The following is a 26,119-nucleotide window of genomic DNA, read 5'->3' as shown; positions in this document are numbered from 1 at the left end:
GAGCTTAACTGATTTAAATGTATAATCAGATTGAGTGATTTAAATTGTAATATAATAAAACTGAAGCAGTGACTAGTTAATAATATTATATAGAAGTAGTTATTTAAGAAGCTGTATAAGTGAGCTTGACTATCTTGCTTGAATAGCAAGCTTATAGACTACAAGATTATTATGAGAATATCACAGATATAATACTTAGTATACTAAGAAGATTGTATAAGATATGCAGTAACTCTTATGTATATTTCAGTAGAAGAAAAATAAATTACTGACTTTTTTAATGAGAAGTCAGCATCTAGCTATTCTATATAGATAATGAGTGAATACTCTTCTCTCATTTCATGAGTAAGAATAGTCAGAGTGATATCTCAGCAGTGTCTCATTATCAAGAAAGAGTAATCTGCTGACCTCATATAGAAGTAAGGTTCTTATATTCATCAATCAGATCTTTCTATGATACATTCAAATGATGTCATAGAGTGGTTGGAAACTGGTTCAGACAGGATGGAATCATCTGCATGAAAGCGATGAGCCGTGTGAAACCGCAACGGGGCCTTGGTGCGGCCGGGAGCGTGACACTGATTAGTATTCTGTCAGTTGTAATAGAAAGCTTTTAATTAGAAAAGTTCTAATCAAGATATCTTATCTGTATAGTATATCAAGAACATCAGCAATTCATCATATCAGTATTAATCACAGTAATAATAATAACAGCAGTAGTATTAATCACAGCAATAATAACAGTAGCAGTATCAATCACAGTAATAATAATAACAGTAGCAGTATTAAAATAATAAACAACATTCTCAAGTATATCTGTACTACTGCTGTAAAGACTTAAGAGAAGAAAGTAAGCAGTTATCTGAATATTCTGATAAAGCAGCTTAGTAAATGAATAATGTATGAGTACTGTATTGAGTATATTTTTCTCTGTCATTTAAATACTGCTTATAATAAGATGAAGAAAAGCTCAAAGTCTTATATAAATTATAATTATAAGAAAAAGAGATATATAATTACTTCTGAAGAATTAAAAGAATAAGTTAACAATCTGATCTGAATTCATAACTTTTATTTTTCTATATTAGATAATTTCAAGAAAACAATAAAGAGAGCTATATTAAAATTAGTGAAGAATCTTTCAAAATAGATTAAAAAAGTCAAAACTTACTAATAAAAAGTGAAAGCTTAATATATAAAGAGTATCACTATTACTCTGAAAGCTCTGAATATTATTATCAGTATCACTGAAAAAGCTAAAATTAAGATTAAGAAGATTAAGTTGAATATTGAAAGAATAAAATTAGAAATTATAAAGAAAAAAGTTACTGTAGAAAAGAAGAAAATCATAATTAAAAAGATAAAACTTAATATTGAAATTATTAAGCTTAGAGTGTATCATGAGCTTTTAAGAATAATAGTCAGTTATATTAAAGAATAAAAATCAGTGATGAAGAATTTTATAAATTTAATAAATAATATCAATACTGAAGCTAGTTATATTACTATTAAGATGTATAAAATAATGAAGCATGTTCAGAGATTTATAGATTATCTTGATAAGAATTCAGTTATAGTCAGTGATAGTAGTAACAGTAATGAGAAATTTAATAACAGTGATAATTCTCTTTCTATCTCTCTCACTGATATCTCTACTGCTGCTGTTAATTCTTTTCTCTCTTTCTTCTTCAATCTTTCAACTTCAGTTGATTCTCTGGCTATAAGCAGTACTGAAACTCTCAACATTCTCAGTGAAAAAGTAAGTTAGAATTGATAAAATGATTCTCAGATTTATACAGAAGTTGATAATGATATAGATGAATAAATGTATAACTCTCAATTTCTCTGAAATTCTCTCTCTTAAATGATAAATGATCATTGACACTGACTCTTTACAAACTTCAATATCACTTTACAATTCTCTGAAATAAATGTTGATATGAATATGATAGAAAATGATAACAATAATATAGAGATAGTTCAGAGAATTCAGAAGAAATTACAGAGAGATATGACAGATTTTTAATAGAGAATAATTTCAGTAAATGAGACATTTTTTAGAATTAGTGATTATATAGATAGGAATCAGTAACATTGTCAATACAATGATGATTTTGTTCTGTTCATAACTCATTTACAGTGATTCCACAGCTAATTCATCATTATATTATATTTTACAGTTCGGCGACAGTGTCGGCGACTGGCACGGCGGAACAACCATAACCCGGTCGTATAATCAGCCTACGTTTTTCTGGAATGGTATTGTGCCACCCCAACGACGCCACGAGACCTCTTGAAACCCAACCTCGTTGTTCCCCTGAACAATGAGTGGAAACTCCGAGGCACTATATTCAGATTAAGTTATTCCACACGCGCGCCACGACTGCCTAGAAGATCACTGATGCAACTTCCGTGGGTTGATGCTTCCGAATCTCCAAATTCATGATTTCAAGGTGCATCGATGGCGCTGCAATCCCTGCTGCGGCCCATCATCAATCGAAAGAGGCATCGGTGTGGAATCCCCCAACATAGAGGAACTGGGTTGTTTCACAGCCTCTCGCGCGCCAGCTGTGCACCTTCCAGCTCTGCCTCGTCAGACTTGTCTTTGTCGAAACTATAAAACCAAGGGCAAGGCCGGGTTTTTATAGATCGAGCGGCGGCGTTGGAGCAACGTGAGATGGCACAAAAGCGGCGAGGCAGGCGCCATCCCCGAAGCGGCAACGGCGATACCCCAACAGGCATGGCACACAAGGCGGGCCAATGATCGCGGGGCTCGGCGGGCTGGGCGCCCCGCTAACCGGCAGAAAAGATACTTCCAGTGTTGTATCTAATAGATAGTTATCATCTGCCTCAAAACTCGCAGGTTGGTTCTCCTCCTCCCCTCAAAGGTGTTTCACTATACACACCCTTCTGATGCGTAAACCGTAAGGGAGCTCTGATTCCCTCCAGCACCTTCCAGCAAGGTGCTGCTCTCCGCCACACAGCTATGTCTCTATGGAGAATAAGACCGCAATGGTGGCAACCAAATGGCATACTGAGGCTGTTCTCGCACTGCTGCCGGCTGTTTGTGAAGCAAATGCCACCCCGCCCGAAGCTAGACCCGTCAGAAGTCACCGGCAGCTATCTGAAGGGAACAGGTCCTGGAGGACAGGCTATTGTGAGTATATATATATCCTTCCTTTCTATATCGTTACTTTGCTCGTTAGTTGTTTTCTTTTTGTTTTGAATTTTTTGTTTGTGGAGTTTATAGGCAATGAGTTGTTACTTTTTCTGTCGTTTTATAGACGATAGTTTATAGACGAAATGTTTGGCCATTTGGAGTTTCTGTGTACCTTTCTGGTACACCCATGCTTGTTTGAATTGGTATCACTCATTTCCTACTGGATGCTCTTCTTCTGGCTCCAGCATGATTCTATTTTCCATTACTTGAGCCCTGATTGGGTTGCCCTTGGTACCGCTACACTATTGCCACCCATCTGATACGCTTCAATCTTGATTTCTATTATTCCAACGGACCAATTGGATATTGCGCTTGTCGCAATATTATATATATGCTCCGATATATATTCCCTAATTTTGTCGCTTCGGGGAGGGGGGGGTCCCATTATATGTCTGAACCCCAAGGAAGCGAGTCGACCGGCCAGGCAAAGGATATGCGGATCAGTTATTATCCCATGCACCCCTATCACCGTTCCCCCGATTACCCTTCTGAAACATTGTATTTGACATATATATATACCCCATATTAAAAATATCCTATCATTTTTTGTCTCAACTTTCTTTCCCTCCATTCTAATGAACCCACCACATAGAACAAAACCAACTCCGCCGTCCAACTTATCCACAAACCCACCGGCATCGTCGTCAAATCCCAGGCGACGCGATCGCGCACGCAAAACCAGAAGATCGCCATGGGCATCCTTGCAGAGAAAGTGGAGCTGCAGCTCAAGGGCGAGAAAAGTCGGGCGGCTATCAAGGCTGAGACGAAGAGGAAGAGGAAGGCTAGTAGGGAGAAGAAGGCTAAGAGGAAGTATAGGAAGTTGGAGGAGGAGAAGAGGATGAGAGGATTAGGGGTGGAGGGAGAGAAAGAAGGGGAGAGGGAAGTGGAGGGGAAGGCAGAGGGGGAAGCGGAGGTGGAAATGGAGTTGACGGAGTCGGATGCGGTGGAAGAAGGGCGGGGGAAGAGGTGGTCTGAAGAAGGGGTGATATTGGATAAGGAGGGTACGGTATAGGCGAGCAGAGGGACGGGGAGAGTTCCAATAACGTTGAGCGCGGGCGCTGATTTGTGAAGGTTTGGACACATATAGAGTTTTGATAACTGTGCTGTATTACTATTTTCTCCCCTTTTCCCGAGAACTACATGGCGTGGCGTATGGTACTTATAGCGCAATGAGATCCCACCAAATGTTCAGATATCATCAACTCAAGATGTGATGCAGCAATCTTGACCTATTAAGTTACAACAAGCAGAAGTATAGTTGCCGCGCCGCCCTTATAGCTCCGTAATGGTTGATATAAACGCCTGCAGCAAATCGTTCTTCAAATCCACCCAATTCTCTAAACCAACACTGATCCTCAGCAGCCCCCTGTCAACCCTAGGATCCGACATTGCACGCCACTCAATCAAAGATTCCACTCCACCAAGGCTAGTGGCATGGTGGAATAGTTTGAGCTTGCTGGGTAACCTCCGAGCAAAGTATGGAGTCCGCAGCACGATGGAGAATACAGGCCCGAAGCCGTTCGGCATCTGCCGCTGCAACCACGGTTCATCCTTCTGTAGACTGGCGTGATATATCTTCTCAACAACAGCCCGGACAAAAATGTCCTCATCGTCCTCGGTTTGCGGTGTATTTCGTTTCTTCGACGCGCCATGGAGCCATGATACCAACTCCGCGCAACTCTGGCTGGCTCGCTGCACACGAACCTCCAGCGTCCGCAGGCTTCGAACGCCCAACCAACCTTCCAGGTTTCCCAAAACACTACCCATGGCCGCGCGATCTTCAAAGAGCCGCTTTACCCACTCTGCATTCTTGGTCGCCAGCACGCCACAGAGAAGGTCACTATGCCCGCCCAAATACTTTGTGCCAGAATGCATCACAATATCCGCGCCCCACAGGAACGGATCCTGCAGCCCCGGCGGCGCAAACGTGCTGTCTACAATAAGATAAGCACCGCGCTCATGCGCCTTCTTAGCATACTCTTCAATATTGAAAGCCGTGCCCAGCGGGTTAACGGGTGTTTCGAGCAAAATCACATCCCCCACCTCCAAGCTCTTGGCCGGGCAGTCGAGGGCCAGTTTCTGGAGCCCGGAGAGACGGGAAATAACAGCAATCACTTCATGGCTGCCGTGGTACCCGTCGCCCACTGATATGTGGCGCGGGTTCAGGAGGACCAGTGCAGCGTGCAGAGCTGCCAGGCCAGTGGAATAGGCCACTGCGGGGGCATTTAGGAGGGATGACAAGATGGCTTCGAAGCGCGTTGCGTTTGGCGCAAATACGCGAGAGTATACATAGTTTTTGCCGTTGAAGTCGGCCTGGATATGTATAAGTTATCTTGTCCCTTTTATCTATCTATTTACTTCTTTATTTTCATTTTATTTTTAGCTTGTCTGGTAGCACAGGAGACTAATATATAACTTACAATGGGGTCTTCACTAGGGACCAATTGCTTTGGGTCATCGGGGAATCTGAACGTGGTGGACAGATGGATTGGCGGTGCAACATCGTCCACCAAATTCAATGCATCATCCGCATGGATTGCTCGAGTCGACGGATGATGGATATCGTCTGATAGAACCATTTTGATAGGGTCTAGGTATTATAGAATTGGGATTTGTGAGGCCTAGTAATTTTGTATGCGGATGAAGCAAGCCAGACCTCTTCATGAGTTGGTGTAAATATTATAACTCCGTCTCCCATTGCCCAGCTGACCGTCGTTTAGTTAAATACTCTCTCTGCCCCTCCCCCTCCCCCTCCCCCTCCCCCTCCCCCGCCCCCGCCAATCTTAGCCATCTATATCAGCCGGGCTATAAATACTTCCTCCTCCTCCCGTCACTCCATAACAGACCATACAAACCTCATTCTACACAAATCACACCCATCCATTCATCTACAAGAAAGCAAGAAAGAAACGAAAACGAAAACCTCCCACCAAAACCACCACCAACTCCAAACCCTCAACATGCACGAAGGCAACTGCCCAAAATGCGGAGCCACCACCGCCGGAGAAGTCAAGAAGTGCACTTCTTGCGGTGCCGTGAGTATACGCATCTTTTCTACCTCAAGACCACTCGTTCTCGTTCTCGCTCTTGGTTTTTCGTTTTTGTTCCATGCAAAGAATAGTACATACATGAACTAACAATACCCCCCACCTTGTTCGCTACTTTGCCTAGTCTTGCCCCGTATAAACTGATTTACAACGGGGGGTGGTTCTGCATTTTTGTTTCGTTGGCCCTTTTCTTGATCGATGGCTCAGCGGGCCCCCTAATCCTATCCCTGGACCCGTTAAACGGATGCGGATATACCATGTAACGAATGACTTGGATGTTGGGAAATGTGGAGGGATGATGGGATTGGTGGGAGGTTTATCTGATTTTAGCAAGGAATGGATGGGAAGGGCCAGCATGATTCACGAGTGGATGTTTTTCCATGCATTGTGATATAGCCAGTTGGGTGGGGTGGGTTGGTGGGATGGGGTTTATGGGCTGTAGAATGGGATGGCTAAACCGTGGGGGATATTTGTGTCTATGCGCTGTTGATATATCTCATGATATGCTATCCTATCTATCCTTTCCGGCTCTCTTTCTCCAAACTGGAATCGTATCATACATTCATTCAATACCTGTCAGGCCTAAGTATTTGAAATAAAAGAGAAACGGGAGAGTTTATTGCAGAGTTACCGTGGAGCCGATTGAAAGGCATCATCAACCTCGTCAGAACACTATCATCTGATTCTGTGTTTTGCGTAAACGGCGAGAAAACAAAATTTACCGGTTAAGCATATGTGATGCTATATTCTTATATTCCGCACATGTGTAAGGAGAACTCTCTTACGTCTCTCTTACGTCTCTCAGAGTATGATGAGCAAGCTGTGAAAATATTATATCCCTCTTACGTTTAACCCAGCCTCATGTTCATCAGGTCGTCCCACCCATCGGCCCCCTTAACTCAGGATCAATTCATCTAATCAAAATAGCCCCTCCGAAATTTTCCCCTCCACCTCCAATCCCCGCGATACCAAATATCACCCGCCAATATACGCCGCCAACCCCGCCTTCGCCTCCGGGCTCAATCTCTCCTGCGCAAAGTTCGAAATCTTCCCTCCATGCTTCTTATCCGCCTCCTTCAAGTACGACCCAGCCCACACACCATACTGCGGCCCAGGAACCTCCGGCCACGGATCCTTAGCTGTCGGCCGGATGGTGTTCAGCTGCGTAAAGCCAACGCCGAACGCCATATCCTCTACGTCGTTTTCGGCAATGATGTCGTCCTTTGTGGCTGGGAGGGGAGGTTGGCTGAGCAGCGTTAGTAGTGCTTCACACGTGAATGCCCACCCCTTCTTGTAACGGGAGGCAAAAGCTTCTGAGGTTGCGAGTGTTTTTGTAAAGGAGATCACGGCGCTTTTTCGGTCGAGAGGGCGCGCGAGTTTTTGAGTTTCGGGGAGGATTATGTTGAGATAAATCGGTGTGAAAACGCTAAGAGGTGGGGGGTAGGAATGTTAGCATTCCAGGAAGGGACAATGAGAACGTAGTGGTCGTACCCTGATTGTATGTTCTCTGTCACTTGGATGAAGAAATCGGCGCTGTAGCCCTTGGCATCATTGGCAGAAATGAAGTGGTAGAATCGAACAAAACGGAGAGCGAAGTTTTCCGTCTTGGAGTTTTGGAGGCGGGTGAGGATTATTTGGATAATAGAAACAAAGTATTTCTCCAGCAGTGTTCTAGTCGGAAAAAAAGCAAAAGAGAAAAGGAATGACAGTCAGTAACGTACAACCAGAGCCAAGGTGGGATTTTATAAGACGAAAGGAAGAAGAATGGACATACGAAGGGAAGTTAGCAATGACACTCTCAAGAAGATCAAAACCATAGCTCTCATTCGCTTTTGATGAGACGAGCTTCTGGAAAATACCAAGAATGGGCTCAATTTGATTATTTTTCGTAATGGAGTCTGCTCCACGCGGGATAATCGATGATAGCAAGCGAACAAGGGCTGGAACATTGCCTTTCGACTCCCACATGTTTGGCATGATTATTGGAGTGATTAGGTTCTGATAGTACTCAGGGAGTGTCCCGGATGGGTTGGTCTCGAGCAATGCCGCCAGAAGCTGGAATACATAGGGAGCGAACTCTGATAATTGTACTAGTTAATCACAAAGGGTCTTGATATTTCGGGATATTTTTGAAAAAGCCCACCTTGCACGTCGTTCTGTAAAACTGCGACAAAAGGAGGATACAACGCCTCCTCGAGTTTCGTTGGCTGTGCTGGTGCAGCGAATCTGCCATGATATATACTGTTAGCTAATTCAAACTTGCATCTTCAAACGGCATATTGGGATGCTCACCTAATCAAAGCACCCAGAGCTTCGAAATGGTAGTAATAAAACCTTGGATTGCTCGGGTTCGTGCTGATAATTTGAGTGATAGTGATGAAGTGCCGTAAGATGCTGTCCGTCAGCGGGACGACAGCTTCCTTGATAACGATAAGTACCCTCATGACACACCTCATCAAGAACTCATTCTCTTGTACTTTCGGTGCAGCTGGGTCTTTCTCTATTAATCGGAAGATGTGTTCAAGAAGGTCTCCAGCTAAGGGAGTAATCGAGCTAGGCGGGATGACGGGTTGACCCTTGCCATCCGTAAGGAATAGTATCCGCTCCACTGCCACAGCGGCATATGTGTACACGACGTATTCCGACGCACCAAGATGTTTCACCAGAAGGGGCAGGACTTCCTGCCATTGTTCCTTTGTTATCAGACTCCGGAATGCATAGAGGTATTTGATGGCATCCACTTTAAGAATCGGCTGTATACCAGTTTCTGCAACCAGATCAGATGCCAAATGTTTTTGGAAGAAATCAGTGATATTAACCAAGCTGTTAGTGCTTGTAACTCCGTGGCTGGCGGTGGCAACGCCTTTCGCCGCTATAGCCGAAAATAGATAGACTGCAGTATCTTTCGCTTTCCACTGTTCTGATGGGTTCTTGTTATATTCCGCGAGGTAATGATCCGCATACTGGGTCACAACTTTTGTGACCGATTGTTCGAATTTTTCCAGCAGTTGCCTTAAGAAATCCGTAGCAGCCCGCCTCCTCGTATCACTATCTGAGCCCTCTAGATCTCTGCGGATGAATTCAATTGGCTCATCTTCAAACATCTCAATATCAGACTCACGCAGGCTGATATTAGGAAGGATGACCTTTTCGGTGACTTGACTCAAGGTACTCTCGTCTTGGAATGCGACAGCGTGCTCTGGAATTCTCGCAATAGAAGTCAAAAACTGGAGGGCTCGGGAAACCAATATGTCATATTTTGTATTTTCTCCGATCGTCGTGAGAAGGTTCCAGGAGCTCCCGATAAACTGTTGAACATGGCTTCCAAATACATCGCTATACTTTTGTACATAGAGCGTCAAAACCTGGAAGATTCCAGCTTTTACAAACTCCAGTTGCCCTGCTTCCGATTCATCGTTTGTATGGAGTAGCGTGTTATCGTATACCAGATACTTTAGCAGGAGGGTGGCTATTGCTGAAAGGTGATCCTCGAACATTGGCGGCAAATCATGGGAAGATAGGTCATAAAGCAGCTTTATCATCAAATTGAGCTGTGTGAAACCCTGAGTAAGCTGTTCCTTATGGGATTTGTTCTGTTCTAGGAAGGTATCAAGCGACTTTAAAGATGATATTCCGGGTCAGCATTTCCATGAAGATTCTACGAATGTAGGGTTATAGATAGGTAATACCTCAAACAGGGACAGATATGGATTCCCAAATTTCCCTAAGACATGGTTTATCTCAATATATAAGTCGTCCGACCGAAATAAGGGTCGCCATCTTTTGAAAATCGAGTGTGCCACCTGCAAAACACCAATATTCACAACGGGATTGTCGGGTGAAAATTTCGAAACCAGATCCTATGACGTCGTGTAAGCATGCGGGCATTTCCCATTCCTTAGAAGAACGGATGCTACTCCATACATCCACAAGGGTATCCCATCTTTCCCAGAAGTCACTATCAGCTATTACGCTCACGGCCTCGCCCAATTGAGTCTGGATGCCTGCAGGTACGGAAATCATTAAGCTGATCAGTTCTCGCTTGATTGTGGTTACTTCGTCGAGCGGAAGCTTATAGTTGCCATCCTCATCGGTCCAATAGCGCTTGATAAAGTTTTTGAAGCATAATGCGCTTGCTAAACGGGTGTTATAGGGAGTAGAAGCGGAAGCGGTAATCTGTAGTAGGAGAATGGAAAAGCCAGGTTTTGCCTCCTCCTGACGAAGTGTTGCCTCCGCTGTAGTTAGAGAACATTAGAACAGAGAGCATATTTGATATCCTGACATGGAGGCCTTGCCTTGTTTGTGTTGTCTTGGGTCCACACTTGCTTCAAGAAGCTGTGAGAGAGGTCCTATATCACCAGCCATGGCTGCAGGGATGAGCAGAGCTCCTGGTAGGAAACCGAACGAAAGGGGCGGGTAATTGATGTTAGATGGGTAAAAAAGGAGAGCAATAAGACTTCCAAGAAACAGCTTTATAATAGATCTGCCACTATAAATAAAGGGGGGGAAAATCTTGGAAGGGCTTTCTAGCTTTTTGTATCCTGCGGAGGTTCTCTAGCAACTGCGGGATGTTTTTTTCTCGTTGCTAGGCCCCGCTGGGGCAGCTTTTTTGGCTTATGTCAGCGAGGAGGGGCAATGAAGGCGGTGAGTGTAAATGACACTAGTCCTGATCGAGCCAGTGTTGGGATTCTGCCGTTTCCCAGGGATTAAAGATAGCCCGATCCCAATCTAGCTAGTACTTGACACCCCTTGGCAGAGGCTTGACGCCAAGGCTTAGTCAAAGGATCTGCCTGAAGGTTTCCCCGGATTTACTGCTGGCCCGAGCCTTATTTTTTGCGCCAAACCATCCCGCCGCCCGCCTCCTCACTCTTGCAATCTGCTCCTCCCCATCTTTTCTCTCCTCTCCTCTCCTCTCCTCTCCTCTCCTCTCCTCTCCTCTCTCCGCTCACCACACTCTTGCACTCCGCCCGCTGTATCCCCATCCGCCTCTCCTCTGTAATATCCTTCCACATCTGCTGTGCTTTTTCTACTGTGTTCAGGGCAACACTTCATCCCCCGCCGTGATCCTCCTCAACCCTTCAATTCAACCCAAAATCTTATGTATTCCCACCCGCGCTTCCTATCAGACACAACAGCTTTTCTCCCTGGTCGGAAACTATAGCCGGATTACTTGTTTTACGTGCATTCGATATTTCTACGTAAGGACTCTCTTCGCAATGTTTTATTTTTGATTTTGATTTTTGCTGTTTAGTCAACCCCACACTCTACTTATCTGCTGTGCTGGCGACTCTTGGCTCGCTCCCCACTCCACTTTGAGCTCGTCTCCGAAAGTATTTCACCTTTTTTTGTTATGCTAGGATCAACTCACACTTATGTTACACCTTGATAGTCATCTGGTTGTTCTCCACCTCCGTCCACTTCGGTTCAGTGATCCGCTCGTCCCACTGGACGCATGCCTTCTGGGGATGCTCCTTCGCCTCCCCAAAATAAATCATCTTCGTCAGCTTTTGCAGATGTCTTCAAGTCATTAGCAAGTGGCCGCCCTAAATCACAATCACCTGTACCGCATGGAAACAGCATTGGCGACGCCTTGCCACAGGAGATGGAAGGCCGGAGGGGTAGTCGAGTCACGTTCGGTTTCGAGTCGTTGCATCGCGGGAGTGGATCCGCAGCACCTATCCCGGATCCTCAAGAACCCCCCGATTACGACGCTTTACACAAAGGGATTAGCCATGAACATCCAATTTCCAGCGCACTTGAGGTAGCAGAAACTGCGTCTCGCTCCTTACACTACTTCAATGCGGACCAGGCATTGTCACTGTGGGAAGCGGGCAGCTATCTTATCGACTGTTCCACCTCAGCAGACGCTCGAAAAGCCGGCTCTAACCTTCTAGAGGCCATATGCCGTCGACAAGATCTTTCTTTGCCGGCTCGTCAAATTCTATTCCATTGTATTTCACAATCCTTCCAGCCAGATGTCATCCCAGCACAAGTGAACGCCTTAATCTCATTGTCAGACCATGGGAGGAAGTTAGACTTTACGGATAAGCCGGTCTTGCTCACCATTGCCGCTTGGATAGTTCCTCTATATAATGCAGTTGCCTCGGCGCGTTCAAAATTGAAAAAGTCGAAGACGGCCCGCCAAAACAGTACCGGATTAAATGATGGCATTTTGGGCGACCTGTTTCAATTGGTCGTTGATATTATTACTTTGCAGCGCCACCCTCCAAGTCCGGAGGAACTCGGGCCACTCTTAGACCAGATTTTTATTATTTGCAAGCAAACAACTGCTGCTAATGACATCAAAAACTCGCTTTCCGTTTTTGATGCGATTATCCACACCTCGGACATTCCAGACCCAAGTCTCAACGGCTTGTTGGAGGTGCTGTGTAGCATTCATGCATCCGTTAAGTCTTTGGCTGGTCCCACATCGCGAGCAGTCCGTAACTTGGCAAAATCTCGGAAACAATCAGAAATGGTTTCTTTACTACATGCCTTCCTTCTTGAAACATCTGAACGTCAAGATCGAAACCTCAATGTGACTCGCGGCGCAGTGGATATATTTAGAGATTTGTTGGCTGCTTATGGCCAAGATGGGATGCCGACTATATCCTTTGACGCACTCATCGCCTCTCTCCACAGTGCGGCTAAAAGGCACGATGGTCGTATTAATACTGATATTTTGGATGTATGCTTGAGTATGATACAGGGCGAATATACGTCAACGACTTTGCAGCATTCCTGGTCAGACTTCATTCGCCTAATCCTCATATGTTCTCAAAGGGTCTTAGATGCACATATTCTGCCCCCCAGTCCCGACCCAGCTATTATGCGACAAACTTCACCCCAACGGGCTATTACGGTCGATGACTTGCAGTTGAATATATCTGCAAATATCGGCCGTATCCTTACTGCTATCGAATCTCTTTGGCCTAAGTTAGATGAACAACAGCGATTTAATTCGAGCAATCTATTTTCTGTCGCCCATTCTCAATTAAATCCATCACAAGCCCACCTTTACTTCGAATTTTGCAAAACCGAACGGCTTGGTTATCCCGAACGCCCCGAATGGATTCATTTCTGTCGGGAGCTTGTTAAAATTTTCATTTTACCTCAAGAGAAGAACATGGAAGTCCGCATGCAAGCCCTTAGCACATTTGAAGACGCCTATACATCATCCGAAAATGCCGCCCGCCTATTCCACGAGGAAGGTTTTATACAGTCCCTACTTGTTAAATTTACGGAAGAACGTTCATATCATTTCCTCGATGCATTGGTGTCGTTCTTAGTAAAAGCATCTAAAAACTGCAATGAGGACACTTTTCGGTTGTTGGTGGAAACATTTGGCTCTCACATTTCAAAGGATGAGGACATTATCGAGCAAATTTCGCCATTATCGGCTCCGGCCCCTTCTCATTCTACATCAAGGCCTGTTTCATCTACAAACGGATCGGAGGCATCACTGTCCAATGTTGCGGTTATTGGCTTGGTTAGAATATTTCTCAGATCGCTCAAGGACGCACCAGTGAATGCTGGAATTATTTATGAGAAGCTGCTGGAGGTCGCCCAATCACGAAGTAGACAGACTGATTCGCGCCTAACTGCTCTCAAATTACTTTTCCGGCTCCGTTGCGACTCAGCCGGCGCCATCTATGTGACGTCCGCGACTGAGAATGAATTCTTGATTGCTGTATTATGTCGGGCAATTGACCTTTCGTCGAGGACAAGTGTTAACGACGATTCTGCCTCAGAACGTACATCAAAAACAGAAGAGAACTCGCCATTGAACCAAGGTGGTAGATTGTCGCTGAAAGAACCAGGATCTGGATCACTTTCCACCTCTGGTGTCCGAACAAGCACCCAACTTCGGACTTTGAAATGGACGCCGCCTATTTGGACTTATGCCGAACCAAGAGGCCTGCCTGAAGAACCCCCATCGTTTGCCAGCCCTCACACTGTTGCATATTTGAATAACCATATGACTGGCCAGCCGGATGAGACGCGGAAAATTCCTCTTAAGATAAATCTATGGCTGGAAACAATCATCTCTCTATTTCAACAGGAGAAAGACTGGGACGTGTACAGCTATGTGCTAGCACATCTTGGCCCTCAACTAATCAACAGGGACCTTTTCCAGAGTGCAGTCCCCCAAATCAAGCTCCTGCGCAGCGTCCTCTGTGAACAAATAAAGAACGAAAGCTTTCTAGAGCCCCTTGGCTGGACCGGCGTGAAGAAGGCGGATATTGCCCTTTGTATCCTCGACTCCCTTACTATGCTAATCAGTTTTCATCAACACTTTGCCAAAAGCGAACAGGATGAGATTGTAAGGACATTTATTCACGGTATCGGTTCCTGGGAAGGAACATCGCGTGGTTGTATACATGCTTTGTCTGTTTGCTGCCATGAGATACCCCTTTCAGTTACCAAAGCTCTGAGCCCTATACTCGATAAGATGTCGAAAATAATAACTCGATCAAATATTGCTGTTCACATTCTTGAGTTTTTGGCACTGCTAGCTCGATTACCCGACGTCTACGTCAATCTGCGAGAGCAAGAAATACGCCCCTTATTCGGCATTTGTGTCCGATTTATACAAACGTCCAGGGAGAGATACAAGTCTGGCGATCCTTTGAGTTTTAGGTCGAGTTCGTTACCTTCGCGACTAAGTGGAGGGCTTAAAGACCTAGCTTCGAATCAACCCGCTGAATCCACGGAGTCGACTCAAGCCGATGACCTGTCGAAATACGTCTACATTCTAACGTACCACGTCATGGTATTCTGGTTCCTTTCTCTCAAACTCCAAGATAGAGTGAATCACGTGAATTGGATTTCCAAGCGCCTAATCTTTATGGACGAGCATGGGAATGACGTAGTTGATGAGCAAAGCCAGGTGTTTATCGATTTTATGCAGCGAGTAACATTCTCAGACTTGGGTGACACAATCCCTTTCGAGAAATTCCCCCCTTCTGACTCAGACGGGCCTGTTATCAAGAAGTCTTGGATCGTTGGAATGAGCATTGTTACCATCGAAACCGCAGGCGCGAGTGGATTGACACAGATTACGAAGCGACAAGCCTCAGGAACCACATACGCTACCTATCAACAACGAACCGCGCCAGTTCTTCCGCATCAGATACCAGCACACCCTGGATCTCACTCACTCAGCGATGACCGGTCTTCGCGGACTGCAATCTTCCCAGGCCATGTCCTCCTTCAGATGACAACCACTGCAATGCCCATGCCAACTAGCATGCAGCCTATACCACTACCAGACGATGACTTTACTCGCCGGGCAATCAGTTCATTTGACAGGAATGACATTGTGGATGGGCACAAAATTGGTGTCATTTATATCGGCGAAGGTCAAACCAACGAGGTTGAGATTCTTGCTAACGTAGCAGGAAGTCCGGACTACGATTATTTTCTCTCAAGTCTTGGAACGAAGGTCTCATTAAAGGATGCTAAATTCAACACCCAGGGATTGCACAGCGGCGACGATGGTGAATTTACCTACGCATGGCGCGATCGAGTGACAGAAATTATCTACCACGTTGCGACAATGATGCCAACGAATCTCGAGGCTGACCCGCAGTGCGTAAACAAGAAACGACACATCGGCAACAGTTTTGTGAACATCATTTTCAATCACTCGAACCTTGCCTTTAACTTCGATACCATCCCATCGCAGTTCAACTTCGTCAATATCGTAATCAGCCCCGCTTCCCGAATCAGCCCTACCCACAGACGTGATTCCGAGCACGAGTTCACCGATACCCCCGATTTCAGCAAAACCTTCTACGTCGTGAAGGTTATGACCAAGTCAGATTTCCCAGAACTATCCCCCTCTGCAATACCCAAAGTTATCTCCTGCAAGAATCTAGCCTCGTTCGTCCGCATCATCGCACTCAACGCTTCGTTCTACTCGCTAGTCTCGAGTCGCGATTCAGGCGAGCACCTCTCGTCTTGGCATAACCGTCTCCGTGAGATCAGACGGCTACGCGATCGCGCCAGTGCATCAGCGTCAGCATCACAACTTGCGCACGGAGGGGTGGAGGGCAGTACTGATGGCCCAGGTGAAAGCGGCTCGTATGCGTCGTACCGGCGGAATACGAAACCTATTATTCAACCTGAAGAAATGACCACTTATGCTACCGGAAGGCCGGCCCCTTTCTCAGAATGGGCACCGCAACCAGAGACCAGTGTATTCTCCAGCTTGGACTTTTCACGATGGAGTCGATGATGATGCATCGAAAAGAAAGACATGATGATGTACATACATGGTGACAAGTTGTAAACATACAATTTGCCCCAGAAAAGAAAAAGGACCGAAAAGAGGTATCATGGAAGAATGAATCCGGCATTATAACCCCAAAAAATATTTCCTGTATCCCAATACAACTACAAAAAGACCCAAAAAGGAGAAAATGACGACGACGGGTAGGATGAGGCCCAAAAAAAAAGCAAGCAAATCGGGTCGCAGCAGCATTTTTTCGTTCTTGTTCCAAGTTTTCATGACCTTCAATTGTATATATATACATATATACCTTTCGCTTTTATTTTATATTAGCTTTTCCCCTCATTCGCGAAATGTATATCCGCAATTGTGTCACAAAAATGCAGAACGGAAAAAATAAAAGTGGGCATTATCAAAGGCTTTCCTGCTTCTCTTATTCCTTTTTACATTTATGTCTCCATACGTCCAGGACAGTACATCCATACCCCCTACTCTGCTCTGCAAAAAAGCTAGGTAATTACTTTCTGAAACTTGTCTATTGTTTACCTATTCCCTTATTTCTTGATTAAAATATTTAAGCATCGATACTATACTATCCATAGATATCTTCGATCAGGGAGCTCGGACAGAATTGGATGTGGAACCTTGTGTTTAACGACTGGGTGCGGAGGGCCGCCAATAAGCTCTTCACCTTCCGAGTGAGGGGCCAGAAAAGGGAGGTATACTGTTAATATGACTTAATAGAATGACAGTGTTAATTAATCTCTGGTAGTGGCATAAATCTCATGCATTCTTATTATGGAATCAATGATAATAACTATATCTATAGGAACTCAAGAGAAGAATCAGAAGAGTTTTCACCTGGAACAAACAAAGCAAGTACTCATTCCTGTCTTCACTCAATGACTAACAGCTATCAATCAATCAATCTATGCGGGCGGTAATGCTCTTTCATGGAAACCACCCACTTGTAGACAACATTGGAAAGAGGAAAGAAGCTTATCAAGCGAATATTTTTCCTCTAGTGACAAATATCGAAGTAATTCTTTGCCATTTTGTTTTGTCTACTTTCTGTTTTCTACCTCGTCTACCATCCATAATATCACTTGAAATTAAGAAAAGTGAAAAAAAGCATTTAGATTGCACCGTAAAACGGAAATGAGAAAAAACAGGCGTTGAGAAAAGCCATTGGATTAGTTATGTATATAGAGCAGTAAAGGAGTAATGAGAGATGAAAAAGGGCGACTTCTTTTTATTTTTCACTGTAAAATAAGTGAAATTTTCCCACGCAAAGGAAATCATAAAGAAACAAACTAAATCACAGAAGAGAAAGACACAAAGTATTGCGAAGATACAAACAAAAGCAGTCCATGACACCTGACGGACAATATAAAAACAAAACAAAACCCCACGCTCATTCGCTTATCCTTTTCCGGTTTCAGCAGGAAGTTGAAGAACAAAATAAAACTGTAAAAATATAAAAGTAACAATATAAAGTAATAGCAAGGTAAAAGAAACGGAAAATCAAAGTGTAGAATGGAAACCCGAGAGGAATAGAAGACAAACCATTAAACGGCTAATAAATTACCCGCATCGAAAGGGGCGTAGGTGTGTCAAATATAACACTAAATATAAAGGGAAAGAATACGGGATGCAGCTCGAGGATGGAAAAAGGTACGCAAAGGATATTCGAAGATATTATAGTAGAGGTAAAATGGGTATAGAAAGGGAGAAAACCATCTCTGCTTCTGCTTCTTCGGGAGGAGGCGGGAAAAAAAAGAAAAAAAAAATAATATACCAGCGTGCTCTAATTCATAGGTGTAAATGCATAGTGGGTATCAGTCATATCATGAATATAATAAACCCGCAAATGTGAGGGAGCAACGTTTCATGAGATATATTATTTTGCCACGGAAGATCTCTATGTTTTCCTTTCGATTATTTTGCGGCGATCCGCGAGCCAGTACGCACAATCGGGGTAGGAGAGAAGTGTTTTTATACTGCGGCATATTAAATAGTGGTGAAATGTCGGAGAAACATGTGGCGATCGTAAATGTGCGAGCGAAAGAAAATAGGGAATCAGAATAGAATAATAATAATGATAACGATAATAATCACAACCCGAAGTGTATGATCGAGATAGTATCAATACTAACGTGCGGACTTCAGACCCGAGTTCTCGATTGCGGAAACTTGTACATCGTCATTGCGCTCCGAGATTGGAGTTGTACTCTGTTTTCGTTGGTACATAGAACCTTCGACAACGCTGGTGTTTGTGCTTGGAAGAGAGCTTGCTCTGGAGCTCTGAGTCCCCACGGCAGGAGATGTTGGTGCTCCGCTACTATTAGCACTGGACGGAGAGGTGTTCAACTCACTCAGGGAAGTGTGAGATCCGGCTGTGCGATGGGAAGGGCTGTCCCCAGATCGGCCACCAGTGCTGTGTGAGTCATAGATGAGCTTTTCTATAGCGACGATTTGCTTTCCATAATTGGTCTTCTTGAGCTCGGGCAATTGCAGCTCAATTTGCTTGACAAGAGCTTCCCTCTCTGGCCCCTTGAGCTCACCAAGAACTGTCTCTGTAGAACCCAGAACGTTAGAAAATGAAGCCTTAATTTAACGTAGGAATAGGATATATAACTTACGAACGACATAATTCCCGTATTGATCCCCCATGAGGCTCAGGAGTGGATTCTCTCCCCGATCATTTGGTGTCGTCAATTGACGTAGAATTTCGGTTCGTTGGCCCTCCGCGCCAAATTCAATGCTTTTCTCAACCACGTTACTGGCAAACTTGTGCTTCGAGAACACAAGCAACCGTGAGATAACGATGGAGATGATCTTTGCCTTGTCATGCTCCTCGCCATTCTCGATGACATGCTGGATCACGTAATTGCCGAATGTGTCTGGGATAAGACTGGCAGCGCAAGCATGGAGTTCTGCAAGGATAGCCTGCCGATCTGGTTCTTTACAGTGTTCCAACATTCGTTGGATGACCCTACAACCGTAAGAGTGAGCTGCCCATTGGTGAACTTGTCCCTTAAAGGCATTGATGATGAACCGAATATGAACGGTAGGAACCCTTTCGACTGCCTTCTGAATTACATGGTTCCCATTTTGATCGTTGACGCACTTCAGGACGTGGTTTTCAAGCTCTTTCACCATCGACGCTTGCTGATCCGTGAGGATATGTTCCAAAGCCTATATGGTATTGTTAGCGTAAGAAAACCTACAAAAATGGATGTTGAGCACTCAATTTGTACCTTCTGAACAACTCGACACCCATACATCTGTGTCGATAGAGCAAGTATGTGGCCCTTCATTTGGTTTGCTAGTATCCTTTTCTGCGACTGATTGCCGTGCTCGAAAAGCTTTTGAACGACATAGTTGCCAAAGACATCTGTCATAAGTTGAAGAGAGTTAGGTTGGATTTCCCGGAAGACTTGATCCTTTTCGTCGCTATTTGCAGATTCTAACATGTGCTGGATGAATCGCGACCCATGTTGATCACCACTGAATTCCACGATATGGTTATAGATATCCTATTATGATAACGTTAGTCATTAAAGGTCGGAGTAAGAATTAGATAACACCAAAACCATGCCGTCATACCTTCAGCTCGTAACGTTTGCTATTTTTGCTGTTTATTCTGAACTCTTCAAGAAGTGGACTACGAATGACTTGAATTGGATCCTGGTCGCGATGGGAGTTACGAGGTAGGATGGACGCCGGTCCTAGTCCACCGAAAGGTGCAACGGGATAGTAGTTGGAAAGCGGGTTCACTCTGGCAACCCCTTGGTAACCCGGAAATCCATAACCGCGGGCAATGGAAAGACGCGCGTGGAGTGGGTTTGCAGTAGATTGTATGTAATCCTGTTGTTCCTGCTGCAAGCCACGAAGCTTTCGCTCAAGAAGCTCTGCTTGTCCATCCGGCAATTGCCCTGTCAGCCGACTTCCAGAGGATGTCCGGAACTGGCCGTTGGTTATTGGAGTCCCTCCAGCGGAGTAAAAGCTGTGCACGCTACGACCATAATCGCTAATGGTCGGTGAAGCAGGACCTCTATCGTTCAAGCGGGGCGCATTGAATTGGTGATTAGCTGGGATGTCAATTTGCTCATCGGACGTGTGGATACTGTGTCCATCGTCTGCTCCCATAAAGGGTTTGAATCGGGTCAATGATACATCATATGACGCGTGGGAGTGATAGGGCGGTCGCTGAGGTGAAACGTGGTGATTATAGGGGTAGCCATCATCCTGCATATGAAGTTTGCTCATGCCTGACGCAAGCTCGTTTTGAGTAACGGCATATCTAGGAACAGTTTCATGCGAATCGGAATGGAAGGAAGCATGGGCTGAGTGGGCGGGCCTCTGCGGAACAATCGAAACTGAGTTGTGGGAGATGTGGCCATACTGTGCATGATCCCTTGTCCCAGAGGCCTGATCGGTACCGTTTGGGGAGAAAGAACGGAGATTCAGCGGTTTGATGCTGTTTTCGGACAATGGCGCATCCATGTCGCCCAAGGGAAGGCCTTGTTTGTTTTGTAGACGTGGACCTAAATTATTCCTCAGAGGGGTGCCATTGATACGGCGACGACTAGCGTCATCCGGTCTGTAAGCATTAAACCCCACGAGACCAGAGCTATCTTGGGCTGGGGATGAGGGAAACATATCAGGCTGTGTGATAAATGACTTGTTATTGGGAGCATGCGAGGGGTTACCGATAGCCGATGATCGAGAAACGGAAAAGTATGGAGACGACATGACGCCAGGTGTACTGTTAATGTTCAGCGGAGTGCCTTGATCATTTGGGCCAGGTTGGCCAGGATGATTAGCCAACGGATCCCGTAGCTGCGATGCTGAATTGGAGAGATCCCAGGGCAAGGTGGTACGTCCAGTCCAACAGTCAGATTCTGAACTTGACAACAAAGAGCCGGATCCGGTTTTGCCTTCGATTGGAACCTCAGGGATAGAACCATTGCTCCAGATGTTATTTTTCCAGTTTGTCTTGGGGGTACCAAATGTTTTGCAAATACTTGAAGTCTGGGGTACGTGTGAGCGATCATTCTCCTTCATGGCGGACGCAGAGCCGATATTAGAAGGTTGGCCACGACTCTGCAAGGTTTGGTATCGTTAGTTGTAAAGCTCTCGCTTCAATAGGCGAGAGCGCGATGATATCCAAGAAAGAAAGATGGGCAAAACTTACCCTCTGAGCGACACCACTGTCTGCTAAGGCTAAGGTCATCTTGGGAAAAAGCAGCTCAGAACAAATAGAACGAGCTTGTGAAAGCTATTGATAAATCAAATATGCCTTTGAAGGGGTATCTTGAGGGTATCTCGAGGGTATTTGCAGCTTTTGAGGAAAGTTTTGTTGGTACAGAATAAACAGGGCAGCGGTACAATAGAGAGAGATAAAACGTTCACAGAGAAGATATATTTGCAGGATACCATGCGCATAAATCGCGAATCAAGAGGGATGGTAAAAGTAATATATATGACTATCAAACACGTTAGTTAGCTTTTCCAGACAATGAATGGCTCGGAGAGTGAAGGTTCACCATGGAACATAAGAAGTTAATTATTATACTTACCACCAGAAGGTAGAAGAACTCAAAATAAAAAGAATAAAAAAATAAAAAGAATAAAAAGAAAGAAAAAATAGAAAAAATAGAAAAAAAAAGAAAAGAAAAGAAGGAGATGCTCTTGATCAGTTTGATGCCGGAGATAACCAGGTCATGTACACACAATATACAGCGTTTGAAAGAGGGAAAAGGGGTTACCGGGGCTGGAATCAAAAGGTACCTGAGGATAGGAGGAGGTCAGTTCGAAGAAGCGGAGCAAGAGAAGGAGGGAAAGATATAAAAATTAATTGAGAGTCAAGAAGATTAGGGGAAGAAAGAAAGCCCATCAAAGGATATATTTGCTGTGGCAGGGATTGAAGAAAAGGCACCGGTAGAGAAGTGCTAGGTACAGAGGTAGGGTAGGGATGTACTAGGAAAGAACGATAGTCTAGCTGAGAGCAAAGCGGACAACGGGACGGGCAAGAAAGAAAGAACAGAATCACCGTCTTCGTTTGCCAGCAGAAATCGCCGCAGGCAGCCGGGGTGAGGGAGCAGAAAGAATTGCCTAGTCGAGAGTGAGGTCAACTCAACTCACTGCTCACCTGCCCTGAGAGGAAGCGCGATTAGCGTAGCGGTGACACCCTATAGCTCATTGGGATATATAATATTCTCTCTTTATGGGACAGGATATAAACGAATCGGTCGAATGAGGCGGGTCGCAGGGACAGGGAGGGAGAACGGAAGGACGCGAATGCCCTAGTCGCTTGATATTTGTGCAATGGTGAGGAAAGAGACGAGAGGATAGGTTTCAGAAGTCGAGAGCGGCGTATGTTGCTCAAGACCGGTGGATATGTGAACCACGAGGTGGGGAGGAAGTGCAAAGAGGACCACTATTGGGTGATAGCAGGCAGTTTTAGGAGGGGGGATGAGGGACTGGAGAGAAATGGGCGAGAGCAATCACGACACGGGAGGCAGAAAGAGGGGAGGGAAGGAAGAAGGTGAAAGAGGAAAAGTGCGTGTGCGAGAGAGTGTGGGTAAGTGTTTTTGAGGGAGGCAGCAAGCAAGACACAGGCGGGAAGGCTATCGAAGGGAGACAAAGAGAAGCGGAACACGCATTGAGCTGTTACACAGACGGAAGCATGATCGCACTGCAGGCCTTGTGCAAGGGAATTCAGTGCACTGGAGGAAACAAACACTAGTTAGTTAGTTATTTGGAGGTATTAGCAAGAGATGTGTTGGGTAGGTATCTTCCCCGTTCTCTTCTTTCGTTCTTTCTCTCCTGTGTGTTTGTCTGGCTGTCTGTCTGTCTGTCTGTCTGCTTGGCTACATTTTTTTTTCCTCTCTCTATTTTTGGGTCGTTGGTGCTTGGGGGAAGTTTGGGTGACGAAGATCGGGGAACCACACAGATAGACGGGCTACAGCTAGCAGGGTGCTGGTCCTGCTGGGCCTGCTGGGCCTGCTGGGGTGGAGGAGGGGGAGGGAAGAAGAGTGGTACAGTGGATGAGACGAGGGCGTACAAAGACTCACACCGAGCAAAGAGCGGGCAGCATTCCCTTCCCTTGTTCCTGATTGCTCTCTCGACCGGTGGGTGGTGCGTAGAGAGATAAAGAAGTAGCTCTGTATGTCGAGCTGGCGGGAGAGAGAGAGAGAGAGAGAGTATGAACAGAAGGCTCGTAAGGGGGTAGGTAGGTAGGAGAGGAAGTGAGGATGAGGATGAGGTTGAGGATGAGGAGGTTGAGGTGAGGTTGGAGGCTGAAAGTTGGATGGTTTGATAACTCGCCAACTCCCGCAGCAAGGAAGGAGCTGCTGTTGCTGTTGTTGGAGTCTTGGGGTCAAGAGAAGTGAAGGTGCGGTGGTGGCCTCCTTCCAAACGCGGCAACCAGGATTTCCTGTTCCCACTTGTTTTGATTTTTTTCTTTCTTATTTCTTTGCTTTTTCGTTTTTTCTGCATCCGGAGTTCGTTTGTTCCCTGTTGTGATGGATGTTCATTTCTTCTTTGCACTTCTTATCTTTGCTCGGTTTGGCTTTTTTTTTATATTTTTATTATATTTTTATTAATTTTTAATTTTTAATTTTTATTTATCCATGTTCTAAAAAACCAAGCTAGCTCTAGCCCGAAATATTACCCATCCATTTCTACATTTTCTCCATATATTATTATTCCTGCTTAGTACTGAGGCCCGCGCCCCCTGCCAACCTTTCGAGGCAAAACGTCCCTAACTGTCCCCAAACTGTCCCAAGGGCCAAAACTGCTTAAATCCAAAGGTTCCAACTGGTAAACTCCCGGGTTTAACTAACTAACTTTTTTAGTGAAAGGCCCGCCAACCCACCCCTCCTTGGCCGTAAAGGCTAATCGAGTCCGGTAGACTATTCATAGCATATTCATAGCATCGAACCAACCAAACCCACGGCAAGTGGGCCGCCAGCAGAGGCCATAATTCCACAGGAAGAAAGGAAAAAGATCTGATAACTTTTACGTACATTATATGCCTCAATTACTGACAAAGGAAATAAATATATTTCTTCAGAAGATTCGAGAAATATCTCTACTATGGGGGAAACCAGGACGAGAAATTCCAAGAATCAAAAACAAACCGGCCGACATTGCAATGCATAAAAACCAACCTTTTTGTGGATTTTTTTTTCCCTTCCCTCCTTGCTTATTGCTTTTCCTTTCTTCCCTTTCCCGCCTGCCCTGGTCCAACGTTGGACAGGTACCGAGTAACACCATGTCATTACCACCTAGATACAAGTACCACGCAAGATCTGAAAGGGGAAAAGAAGAACCCCTTAGGGAAAAGGTGGAAAAAAGAAAATTTAGAGAAAATCGTTAAAACCTGAAACCAGGACTTTCTTTCCACACCCAGCCAACCCCTTGCTACCATCCATGGTCTGTGACTCTGTGGGCCATCGTCAGTGCTTCTTTCGCCCACACCCCAAAGGGCGATCGGATACGCGGTGAGCTTGGCAGTTGGGCTGTCTAACCCTCCCACTGCTGTAGCCTGCTGAAACCAGGAACACCTTTGTACAGGACCAATATAATTATTAATAATATTGATAGCCCTGGCGTCCTGTTAAACAACTCAGTTACAAGTGAGAAATTTATTAACTTATTATTATTATTATTATTACTACCTAACAAACAATCACACAAACAATCACACAGTGGTCCCTGGACAAATGCCGCGAACGGGCGGACTTCGGGCGACCCAGCCAGCTTCTGCTATTTTCCGTCCCCCCGGTGAGTTACCCCTCTAGCGCCGATCAGTTTAAGACAAGATGGAGATGGGATCTCTTGGACGTTTCTTGAGCTAACTTAAACTGATCTAAGAACCGGGGCCAACAGTTGCTGTAACTTTGTTATTAAGTGATGCTAGGTTTAATGAAGACTAGTATTTGCTGCATGAATATGATGTTGCAAAGTAACACAACTCAAAAAATAAATAAATAAGTCAAAAATAAATAAATACAAATGTACACAGCTGATAATTTGATTAGATTTTGATTAAAAGTGTTAAAAGTGTCACTGTTACTAAAAGTAAGATAAAACTTAAGTTATATATGATTTTTATTATTAGTATAGTCTGTACTTCATACAGAGAAGAGAATCTGTATAAAAAATTTGAAAGTAAGAATAGAACTTATTATTTTACAATTTAAAAATATCTGAGTTAGTCTAAGAATATAAATATATACTAACTTTTTACATAAAAATAATTAGTAAAATTAATAACTTCTTACATTTATAAATTTATTTAAAGTTTATTATTATTATTATTATTTTTCAATTATAAATATATATAGTTAAAAATTATAATATTTATCTGAAAACTTTTAATTTTTAAAGTACTTCTAATATCTATATAGCTAATTATTATATATTTATCAATTTCAGGTCAAAAAATAAGAATTTGAATAGATTAAACACAGACATTACTTATACTAAAGATAATATCAATTTTATCTCAGATTTCTTAAATTTAGACTGTGAATCTTAAGTCTTTAACACTGAACTATTTATAATAGTGAAAGCTTTTAAACTCATTAAAATAAAATCTTATAA

At 44.4% G+C, this 26,119-nt stretch overlaps 5 protein-coding genes across 7 annotated transcripts; 2 read left to right on the top strand and 3 right to left on the bottom strand.

Moving 5' to 3' along the window:
* The first annotated feature begins 2,260 nt into the window (after nucleotides 1-2,260).
* BDCG_06686 (uncharacterized protein) lies at nucleotides 2,261-4,634 on the top strand. Its single transcript, XM_045422440.1, has 2 exons — nucleotides 2,261-3,157; nucleotides 3,813-4,634. Exons 1-2 carry the CDS (start codon nucleotides 2,987-2,989, stop codon nucleotides 4,230-4,232), a joined length of 591 nt encoding a protein of 196 aa, XP_045278078.1. The 5' UTR covers nucleotides 2,261-2,986; the 3' UTR covers nucleotides 4,233-4,634.
* BDCG_06685 (transsulfuration enzyme family protein) lies at nucleotides 3,563-5,923 on the bottom strand. The gene is made up of 2 exons (XM_045422439.1): nucleotides 5,641-5,923; nucleotides 3,563-5,533 (listed from the first exon to the last, which is right to left on the bottom strand). The coding sequence occupies exons 1-2, from the start codon at nucleotides 5,797-5,799 to the stop codon at nucleotides 4,493-4,495; spliced, it is 1,200 nt and encodes a 399-aa protein (XP_045278077.1). The 5' UTR covers nucleotides 5,800-5,923; the 3' UTR covers nucleotides 3,563-4,492.
* Nucleotides 5,924-6,034: 111 nt separating this feature from the next.
* Nucleotides 6,035-10,839, bottom strand: BDCG_06684 (chromosome segregation protein Cse1). Its single transcript, XM_045422438.1, has 8 exons — nucleotides 10,563-10,839; nucleotides 10,192-10,502; nucleotides 9,957-10,127; nucleotides 8,560-9,884; nucleotides 8,411-8,493; nucleotides 8,042-8,345; nucleotides 7,759-7,938; nucleotides 6,035-7,693 (listed from the first exon to the last, which is right to left on the bottom strand). Exons 1-8 carry the CDS (start codon nucleotides 10,630-10,632, stop codon nucleotides 7,243-7,245), a joined length of 2,895 nt encoding a protein of 964 aa, XP_045278076.1. The 5' UTR covers nucleotides 10,633-10,839; the 3' UTR covers nucleotides 6,035-7,242.
* Nucleotides 10,840-11,116: 277 nt separating this feature from the next.
* Nucleotides 11,117-17,868, top strand: BDCG_06683 (GTPase activating protein). The gene is made up of 2 exons (XM_045422437.1): nucleotides 11,117-11,465; nucleotides 11,657-17,868. Exon 2 carries the CDS (start codon nucleotides 11,720-11,722, stop codon nucleotides 16,505-16,507), a length of 4,788 nt encoding a protein of 1,595 aa, XP_045278075.1. The 5' UTR covers nucleotides 11,117-11,465; nucleotides 11,657-11,719; the 3' UTR covers nucleotides 16,508-17,868.
* On the bottom strand, nucleotides 17,265-24,112 carry BDCG_06682 (mRNA binding protein Pumilio 2). Of its 3 annotated transcripts, none has more exons than XM_045422435.1 (7): nucleotides 23,584-24,112; nucleotides 22,087-23,235; nucleotides 21,702-21,993; nucleotides 20,111-21,610; nucleotides 19,762-20,040; nucleotides 19,144-19,699; nucleotides 17,273-19,077 (listed from the first exon to the last, which is right to left on the bottom strand). In XM_045422435.1, exons 3-7 carry the CDS (start codon nucleotides 21,738-21,740, stop codon nucleotides 18,653-18,655), a joined length of 2,799 nt encoding a protein of 932 aa, XP_045281804.1. In that variant the 5' UTR covers nucleotides 21,741-21,993; nucleotides 22,087-23,235; nucleotides 23,584-24,112; the 3' UTR covers nucleotides 17,273-18,652. The 3 variants fall into 3 exon arrangements, with proteins under 3 accessions (XP_045278074.1, XP_045281804.1, XP_045281805.1); XM_045422436.1 differs by having other exon boundaries at nucleotides 17,488-19,077; nucleotides 23,574-24,112; XM_045422434.1 differs by having other exon boundaries at nucleotides 17,265-19,077; nucleotides 22,087-24,112.
* Between the last annotated feature and the right edge of the window lie 2,007 nt (nucleotides 24,113-26,119).

This window comes from Blastomyces dermatitidis (genome assembly GCF_000003525.1).
Source record: "Blastomyces dermatitidis ER-3 genomic scaffold supercont1.7, whole genome shotgun sequence".
In the NCBI taxonomy this organism is placed as follows: domain Eukaryota; kingdom Fungi; phylum Ascomycota; class Eurotiomycetes; order Onygenales; family Ajellomycetaceae; genus Blastomyces; species Blastomyces dermatitidis.
Note: the sequence above shows the minus strand (reverse complement) of the source record. Positions and strands in the feature narration are given on the sequence as shown.